The 10,170-nt window shown below is 38.7% G+C and overlaps 1 protein-coding gene across 1 annotated transcript; it reads right to left on the reverse strand.

Moving 5' to 3' along the window:
* Nucleotides 1-4,444: 4,444 nt before the first annotated feature.
* Nucleotides 4,445-9,880, reverse strand: LOC109928365 (FA complementation group B). The gene is made up of 2 exons (XM_048592655.1): nucleotides 9,644-9,880; nucleotides 4,445-5,190 (listed from the first exon to the last, which is right to left on the reverse strand). The coding sequence occupies exons 1-2, from the start codon at nucleotides 9,853-9,855 to the stop codon at nucleotides 4,752-4,754; spliced, it is 651 nt and encodes a 216-aa protein (XP_048448612.1). The 5' UTR covers nucleotides 9,856-9,880; the 3' UTR covers nucleotides 4,445-4,751.
* Between the last annotated feature and the right edge of the window lie 290 nt (nucleotides 9,881-10,170).

Raw genomic sequence — 10,170 nt, forward strand, 5'->3', positions numbered from 1 at the left:
AATTTTCTGAAGAAGGGTCCTGACCTGAAACGTCAACTTTCCTGCTCCTCTGATGCTGCCTGGCCTGCTGTGTTCCTCCTGCTCCACACTGTGTTATCTCTGACTCCAGCATCTACAGTTCCTACTATCTTCCCTCAGCGTGTCTCTTATTTAGGAATCTTTGAAAACAGAGGCTCACTCTCCTCTAACAGGGCTGAAGGAGTATCACAATGCTGATCGTACTCTTGAAAAAGCTGAGAATGTTCTTTACACAAATTATCCCATCCACTAGGCATGAAACTTCAGTACGCTGGGACTATGGGAAATGTTCACAAATTCTCATCAAATCTTTGTTACCTCTATTCATTCCGTTACACTTAAAATGAACATTAGAATACATATGGTTAACTGATTTGTTTAATCCATAGATAACTCAGTAAAGCCTGTATAATACAGAATCATAGAAATTTGGTTCACCGGGGAGATTCTAAGTCTAGCATTGACCCATATTGAGTCACTTGATCTCAGCTGGTAGAGTAATAGGAAACCTACAGGCAGGTTTCAATAACTCAATCGATGAATTCCAGCTCCTAATCTCTCTCCAGCTGTCCTATAAAATGAAGATTTTAACTTTGCGCATGGGTAAGGGTTTTGAATCAGTTAAAGTCTCACTCATGACTCAGTGTCATATTTACACAGTGCAGTTGTAAATCAATCTTTTGTATGGTTTCTGGAGAGAATCTGGACATCAGGTTTGTAAAAGCTAATGAGAATGTTCTTGGTGGCCAATAAAGAAGGTATTAAATCTATTAATTAAAAGGGTATTTGGAAAGAGCAATGCAATTCCTTCTCATTTCTTAATTTGATTCACAAATATGCCTATTTGACATTATAAATATGTTCAGCTGAAGAAATACTTTTCAAACTTAATGCAAGCATAGTATGCTTATGTTGCACATGAACAAAATAAAAAAAGGCTTTTTCCCTGCTGGTCTCACATTCATATTATTGATGTCCTCTTATCATCTTTGAGTCTTTCTATTGACCAGTTTTACACATCAAAATTATCATATTTTCTTACTAAAACCATCTTCTCTTTCATATTTGTATCTTTCTGTTTCTCAGTTTCTTTTTCATCTCTTATTACTTTGCATGTCATCCACTCTATTATATCTCACACTTCATTTTTACAAATGTCTCCCATTATCTCTTTTCTCTTTTGCATCTACAAGACAGACTTGTGACTGTGCATGTCTGATAACCACAAGAATATATCTTCCAGATTAAACAATGTTGACTCCTGCTCTCATATGCCAGAACTACTTATTATTCCCGGGTCATCTTGGAATGAAAACAAAACTAGCTTCTTTTCTGTACTGTAAACCATTAAAATAAAAGTTCATCTGGCCAATTCATGTGTGCATGAAACACATGGTCATTTTTGTCACCAGACTGAGACTCTAATCAGCTGTCTCTGCCTCATCCTTCATTTCTATCAGTCCGGTTGGCCAAATGTCCTTTAATGTCTTGCCTCTTCACCACCTCCCACTCCCAGCTATGAACACACATCTGTAATTTATCTTTTATTTTCCCTCTTGGCCTCTCTGAACTCATGTTGTCCTTGAGATTTAGCCTCTCAATCCTATTCCCACTGAATTTTTGATCACCCAATGTCCCATCCTGGCTCCCATGTTAGCTGCTATTGTAAACAGATTTTTTCTCTCCTGGTATTGTCATTCTCTTAAATATGCCACTGTTACTCCTGTCTGCGAAATAAAAAAAAACCTGATTCCACCATCTTTGTATACTAGCGCCCCATATCTGAGTCCAACTTTCTTAGAACTCCCTCTAATCAGGTTTAAACCCTTGACACAGCACCAAAACAGCCCTTATCAATGTGACACTGTGACAAAGAACAAATATTACTTCTTGTCCTCATTGTTTGCAGCATTTGACATGATTGATCACACCATTCTCTTCCAACACTGCTCCACTGTCATCCAGCATGGTGGGACTGCTCTCACGTGGTTCTATATCTAATTGCAACTGGAGAATCACTTGCAATGACTTATCTTCCTCTGATTACAGTGTTGCTTCAGTTCTCTGTTATGATCCCTCACTCAACTTCTTGGTTTTCTAATCTACATGCTGCCCTTTGTTGATATCATCTAAAAGTACGTGGTTAGTTTTCACATGGACACTAACACCCATTTCTACTTCACCACTATCTCTCCCAACTCCTCTACTATTATTAAATGATCAGAAAAAACAAAACCTAAACATTGTTGAACAGTGGAGACTGGATCATCAAATATATTCAAGGCTGAGTTAGATTTTTGATCTATAAGAGTGAAGGACTATAGGGTGAAGTGAGAAAGTGAATTAAGTCACAATCATAGCAGACAGGATCTTATTAGGTAGCAGAGAAGGCTTGAGGAACCAAATGTCTCATTTCTGCTCCTTTTTTCAAATGGGCATTACCTGGTGCACTGCTATCAACTTTTCTCAACAGAACGGGCCGTGCATATGTACGAGAGTGAGATTGAGGGAGAGTCTGAAATGACCAATAAAAACAAAGCTGCAAGGTTCACCTAGACTGCATTAGAAGAAGAATATCCAGTAATACTGTCTCTATGAAGAGGAATTCTGGGGCTAGAAATTAACAGATTAAGAAATGAATATAAGTAAACTAATGAGAGCTGAGATTCATTTTGGACTGATTTCATGGAGTTTGTGAAGCTGTTTTCTCAGTTATCCTAAAATTAAGGCAGGTATTCTTTCTGTGGTTTAAAGTATAGGTTGCCACTGAACCAAGTATTTACTCAATAGTGCATGGAGTATTCTGTTAAACATCTCAAAATGTAAAAGCTTGAAATGTCATCCTTTCAGCTATTAAGCTAGGAGGTAGTTTGATATTTTTAAAAAGTTATCGATCCCCACAGAAGTTGTAACACATTTTTCCAAAACATTTCAAAACATCAATGAAATTATTAGATAAAATGTGTGCATCAACAATTGGGATGCAACTGTAACAATTTAAATTGCTAGTGAAGCAGCTAATGGACTGCTCAACTCCTACAGATTTAAAAAGTAAATTGTGGACTGAACAAATCATGGTAAACTGTTTACGCAGCAGAAGCAAGAAACCAATTTACAAATGTGGACAGTAATAGAGTGATAAAGGTTCATGTTGATTGAGAGTTCTATCTCCCCAGCATGTAAAGTAGAAAATACTGCAGCATGCTCATGTTATCTCTGTCTCTGTGACATGAGTATCTGCAGATATCTAGGAGAAAGCATGCAAATTAAAGGACATTGATAGTGTGTAGTAATTGCCATAAGGTAGGTCATATTTGTATACACTACAAAACTTCAGCAGTATACACTAAAATATGTGTAGAAAACATTGTGCTGATATGGACTATATTAGCAGACTTGCAAAGAATCAAATATAATTACAGTGTAAGATGGCAATGACCTAGGCCCTAATGCCAATGAAGATTTGTAATGGAGGGAATTTCAAAGGTACTGGGAATTTGAAAATTGGAGAGTAGAACTGCATTAGAAGTATCATGTTTCTCCTATCATCTATGATTTGCACATTTGTTATGTGAAGATACGGATATCTTCACATAACAAATGTGCAAATCATAGATGATAGGAGAAACGTGATACATGATACATGTACTAAAAGCATCAGACACCCAAACAAATAAATGTATATTCCCATATTGTTTCTTTTATTTTTCACTGGGAGTCTAGTAGAATTCAGCACCTTATCAAGTTATTCGTCTCTTTTACATGGAAGGTAATGGGACTAATATGGAACAGTCAAAAACATCCATGTCTAGATAGCGAGTTTCAAGTGATTAACATCCTGGAACAACAGTTCTCTACACCTTAGTTTATCATTGAACGGACTCAGCATTGAATGCACTCAGAATTTTTCTAGGCTAATTCAGCTTTGAATATCCTAAACTCTCACAGGGCTTCTCCTCCTTTTTTATTTGACTGTGCACCAAAATCTACACTTTACAACCAAGGACTTATTGTGGATGTGAATGAGAATGAGATTCAGCTGCGAGCTCTGTAAGATTGAAGGCATGTTGTATAAAAGTCACCATAAACAAGGAGGCATGTCTGATGGAATGGTAATGATTCTTAAGTTGTATGAGTACAGACAATGATGCTGTTGACTTCTCCAGTGCAGGGCTAGAAAGTACTGCTGCTTCTGCAGCCACTGAGGTGTATGTCATAGTCCGTATGTGTAACAAAAAAAGGAATTCAGTTACCTTCTCAAATTTAATAATTTGCAACAAAGTGTTAATCTCCTGAGATATTCTGTATTGGTATGTGCCAGGTATCTGTGGCATAAACACATTGCTCATTGTGTACTTGTTATTGTCTGAGTAACTTCCCATGGAGATTGGATAATACATAAAGAAAGGCACACAAACACCAGAAGTACTTTAAGCTGTTATGTAAAATTTATAACCGATACAAATTATATTTATGAAATACAACTTTTTTGATTAAGCATTAGAGCTTGAAGTTTTCTTCCCACAGGAACAAAGATGAGATATTTGTTTTATACTGTACTTCACGTGTGTATATCTGCATAAAGGTAAAAATTGCTTTGGTGCCAGTACAAAGTACTTTAGCATCAGCAATGCCAAGGGGGGGTAAAATAAAGGAAAGATCAAATAAAGACATTCTTTGTGTCTTATCGAATTTGTTTCTCTGATGAATTCACAGAAATTAGGTTTTAATCATTAAATATAAACTGAATTGTAGAACCTACCAAGTCTCCAAGCAGAGCTATCAGTGTTTAGCTGCAGAGCAGTCAATTTCTTTGTAATTTCTCTATACTGAAAACCTGTGATTGACAGGTTCATTCCCAAAGTACTTTGCTCTTGTTCAATTCGAAACTTTGCTCTGTACTCTTGTACTCCTTCCTCACTATTTATTGACGGAATATGAAACAAAACATTCTGCTTTTTCTCTGTTTTGGTTGTCATTGTGAAATCATTCTCAGTTTCAGAGATAGCAGAAGTGATCACATTTCTGAAGGCAAGACACTCTTGCTCAAGAGCACATCCCAACATATCTGCAATTTGATCTTCAGTCCCAGCACTAATGTGTGTTACCACACAACCCTGTGGAAGGACTCTAATTAAGCCATGAAGAAACATCAGCAAACATGATTGATTTCTGTGAAGAAAAAGAAACAAAATGGATTGAGTGAGACACATATTGTTTGAACCAAGTTTATATTTATATAACTCTTTTTATGACCTCAGGAGAACTTAAAAGTCTAGTTCAGCCAAGCAATATGTTTTCTATTGAAGTACTATCACTTGTTTCGTAGGCAATTTGTGAACAAGTCCCATGAGCACCAAATGAGAGATATTTTGGTGCTGTTGGCTGATGAATCAGCATTACCTAGGGCTCAGGAGAATGCCTGCTCCTCTTCAAAGTACCATGGGATTTTTTTTTTCCCCTTACATGCACCGGAATAGGCAGCTGCAGCCTCAATTTCACAGCTCATCTGCTAAATAACATGTATAATAACAGAAGGACTACCTTACTATTGAAGTGCTATCCTTGAAAATATGTTCAAGTCCTGGACTGTGGTTGAGCATTAATCTTTTGACAGTTTTAGAACTAAGGGTAAAGAGGGCACAATGGTGGCTGGTGTTAGGGTGAAATGGCTATCTCAATTTAACTGATGTACAATGACTGTGCCAAAAATATAGCCAGCGGTAGAATAACTTTGTTTTGCAGTAAGTGTCCTAGTCAATGGATTTTAAGGAAATATTATTTTACATTTCAAGAGCACAAATGAAAATGGAAGCATATGGAAGGTTTAGGAAACTGAAAATCAATGAAGGCCATTGAGGAGTATAAAGGAGGCAGAAAATAACTTAAACAATAAATTACATGGGATTTAAAGGGTCCTGAAATATCTTTGGCAAGTAGGGTTAAGGAGAATGCCAAGGCATTTTATACATATATTAGGAGCAAGAGGGTAACTAGGGAAAGGATAGGTCCATTCAAGAACAAAAGAAGGAATTTATGTATGGACCCAGAGGAATAGGATGAGCTACTTTGCATTGGTATTCACTAAGGAGAAGGACATGGATGATGCTAAGCTTAAGGAGGGGTATGTTAATATTTGGGGCATGTCAATATTAAGGAAATGGTGATATTTGATGTCTTGAAAAACATAAAGGTAGATAAGTCCCAGGGCCTGATGGGATCTATCCTAGGGTACTGAAAGAGGCAAGGGAGGAGATTACTGGGAACTTTACAGAGATCTTTGTATTCTCTTTTAGTCCTTGGTGAGATCACAGAAGACCAGAGAATAGCCAATGTTGTTCTTTTATTTAACAGCAACAGAGATAATCCAGGAAATAGTAGGCTAGTGCACCTTAAATCAGTGGTTGGAAAAATTACTGAAGAAGATTCTCAGGGAGCGGATTTACTCACATTTGGAAAACAATGATTTTTTTAAAAATGTATTCATTCTTTGGGATGCGGGCGTTGCTGGCTGGCCAGCATTTATTGCCCATCCCTAGTTGCCCTTGAGAAGGTGGTGGTCAGCTGCTTTCTTGAACCACTGCAGTCCACCTTCTCAGGGTTGACCCACGATGCCATTAGGGAGGGAATTCCAGGATTTGGACCCAGTGACTGTGAAAGAACGACCATATATTTCCAAGTCAGGATGGCGAGTGGCTTGGAAGGGAACTTGAAGGCAGTGGTGTTCCTATATATCTACTGACCTGGAAGTGGTCGTGGGTTTAGAAGGTGCTGGCTAAGGATCTTTGGTGAATTTCTGCAATTCATCTTGTAGACAGTACACACTGCTGCTACTAAGCGTCGATGATGGAAAGAGCGGATGCTTGTGGATGCAGTGCCAAACAAGTGGGTTGCTTTGTCTTGAATGGTGTTAAGCTTCTTGAGTGTTGTTGCACTGCACTCATCCAAGCAAGTGGGGAGTTTTCCATCACACTACTGACTTGTGCCTTTTAGATGGTGGACAGGCTTTCGGTAATCACGTGGTGTGTTACTCGGCGCAGTTTTCCTAGCCTCTGACCTGTTCTTGTAGCCACTGTGTTTATGATCAATGATAACTCCCAGGATGTTTATAGTGAGGGATTCAGTGATGGTAACACCATTGAATGTTAAGGGGCAGTGGTTAGATTGTCTCATGTTGGTGATGGACATAGTCTGGCATTTGTGTGACACGAATGTTAGTTGTCTCTGGTCAGCCCAGCCTGGATATTGTCTAGTTCTTGTTGCATTTGGACACAGACAGCTTGTTAGGACAGTTGGCATTGCTTTATGCTGGGCAGGTCTTGTCTCACAATGTTGATTGAGTTTTTGATGAAGTGACAAGGATGTTTGAAGAGATGGCAATGGATCAGGCTGGTCCAGAAGATTATGTTGCATGTGATCATTGGTAAGTTCACAAATTGGATACAGAATTGGTGTGGTCATAGAAGACAGAGTGCAAGTGTGAAGAGTGATTTTCTGACTGGAGGTCTGTGACCAGTAGTGTTCCACAAGGATCAGTGCTGGGACCGCTTGTTTGTAAATGATTTGGATTAAAATGTAGGTGGTCTGATTAGTAAGTCTGCAGACAGTGTGAAAATTGGTGGAGTAGTGGATAGTGAGGAAGGTTATCAAAGGATACAGCAGGATATATCAGTTGAAAAGTTGGACAGAGAAATGGCAAATGGAGTTTAATATGGACAAGTGTGAGGTGAAGTATTATGGAACGTCAAATGCAACAGGAAAGTATACAGTTAATATCAGAAGCCCTAAGAGCATTGATATACAAAGGGATATTGGTTGCAAGTCCATAGCCTGTTGAAAGTGGCAACACAAATAATTAAGGTGGTAAAGGTGGTGTGCAGCATGTATGCCTTCGTCGGTCACGGCATTGGGTATAAAAGTTGGTAAGTCGTGTTGCAGCTGTATAAGACTTTAGGCGGTATTTGGAGTATTGAGAGCGTACGGTTCTGGTTCCCACAATAAAGGAAGGAAGTGAAGACTTTGAAAAGAGTGCAAAAGAGTTTTAGCAGGATGTTGCCTGGAATTGAGTGTATTAGCTGCAAAAGAGGGGTTGCGCAAACTTGGGGGATCGTTTTTACTAGAGCATTGGAGGCTGAGGGATAACCTGATAGGAGCATTTAAAATTATGAAAGGTATCAATTGGGTGAATAGTCAGTCTTTTTTCCAAGGTGGAAATCTGAAATGCTAGGGGCCGTAGGTTTCAGGACAAATGGGGAAAATTTTAAAGGAGACGTGTGAAGAAAGTTTCTTTTTCCACTCAGAGGGTTCTAGGTGCCTGGAATGCACTGCCAGGGGAGGTGGTAGAAGCAGATATGTTAACAAAGTTTAAGAGGCTTTTAGACAGAAACACAAACAGACAGGGAATAGACTGAAATGGACCATGTGCAGGCATTTGGGATTAGAACATAGAATCCATACAGTGTGGAAACAGGCCATTTAGCCCAGTGAGTCCACACTGACCCTCTGAAGACCATCCTACCTAGACCCATCTTCCTACCCTATCCCTGTAACCCTGCATTTCCCATGGCTAACACACCTAACCTACACATCCCTGAACAATATTGGCAATTTAGCATGGCCTTAACTTGCACATCTGTGGACTGCAGGAGGAAACCAAAGCAGCCGGCAGAAACCCACGCAGACACAGGGACAAATGTGCAAATTCCACACAGACAGTCACCCGAGGGTGGAACTGAACCCGGGTCACTGATGCTGCGAGGCAGCAGTGCTAACCACTGAGCCTCTGTGGCGTCCAAATTAGTTTAGAATAGCATCATAGTCAGCAAAGATGAGGTGGGCTTGTTCTGTGCTGTACTGTTTGTAAAAAAAATGAATTATTTGAATAATAATTACCTGGGTGATTACTCTTTTTGTTTCATTTAACCTATTTTTCTAAACAACCTGTTCAGAAATGTTATTACCCACCTCTAGAGCATGTGGGACTTGACTACGGGCCTTCCGGTACAGGGGTGGGACACTACCACTGCGCCACTCATTTTACTTGTAGTGATTGTGACAGGTTAGCCAGCTGGATGTCACAGAATATGTTCCCTGATTAATGCTGTTAATCTGCTCCAATCAGGGAGCCCTGGCTGATATATAAAAAGGATGAGTGTCAGAGATACTGACACTCTGGTGCCTGACTTCGTATGAGATAGCACTATAGTCAAGGACTGTTTGTGTCAATAAAGGGTGACTTGGCGACATGAGTTATTTCAGTATTGCTGGATTCAGTTGTCATCAAAACAGATGAATTTGGAGAGGATGTAATCGTCATCTGAACCACACAATAAGATTAAAATTATTTTTATGTATTATTTTACATTGTATACAAAGTAAGCTGGTGCAATTTAATACTGCTTCTCATTTTCTCCTCTCACAGCAGGTACCTGATATGAAATAATTGGAAAACTTCTTGATGTTGATGTATAATGAAATCTGTACTGAGGAACTGATACAATTTCATTGCTCCAAATGTACTTACAAGTGATCTCTTGAACATTTATATAAAATCATTCTGAACTCTCCAATAGTGAGTGACAACTGACAAAGTCAAATTTGGCGCACAGACGATAAAAATGCATACCTGCAAAACACTGTTAAAATTCCTTGGAAAGGATTTTGTGGATGCCAGTTAAGAAGAATACCCTGTAGAGGTCCACTTTTAGAACACAGTAGATATTCTGGGCAGATTTTCAAAGGTTCACACTGCATTGAACCCAACAGCCAAGCTTTCACCCGAGTCAGAGTATAATCAGGAGAAAATATTCGGAATGATGATCTTTGAGAAGTAGCCATAGTGCTATAAAAATCTTCTACTGCATTATCTACAGAAACAATAAGATGGAAAATTAAAATAGAAAACAAAATTCTGGTAATCTACAGGAAAAGATCATGTAAATGGATGGTAAATATTTTAATGAAAATATACTAATTAATTTTAAACTACAACAGCTTAATCCAACATATATATTTAAAAGACCCATAACTGCAAGATAACTTGACCAGAAATATTCATCCAAATAGCAGAATGTTTAATCTGTCTAAGAGAATTGTGTGCAGAGCATTAGGACGAGGACAACTCAAGTACTAGACAAACAAAACTGCTGGGAT

This window comes from Rhincodon typus, unplaced genomic scaffold, assembly GCF_021869965.1.
Source record: "Rhincodon typus isolate 14 unplaced genomic scaffold, sRhiTyp1.1 hic_rhity00001617, whole genome shotgun sequence".
Lineage (NCBI taxonomy): Eukaryota > Metazoa > Chordata > Chondrichthyes > Orectolobiformes > Rhincodontidae > Rhincodon > Rhincodon typus.

Bases quoted from the DNA above. Each gene is read 5' to 3' on its own strand.
- LOC109928365 (XM_048592655.1), bottom strand. From the start codon at position 9,855: ATGGCTACTTCTCAAAGATCATCATTCCGAATATTTTCTCCTGATTAT. The intron at 5,191-9,643 runs GTATGCATTTTT...TTTTCTTCACAG, and splicing joins ATTTTAACAGTGTTTTGCAG to AAATCAATCATGTTTGCTGA.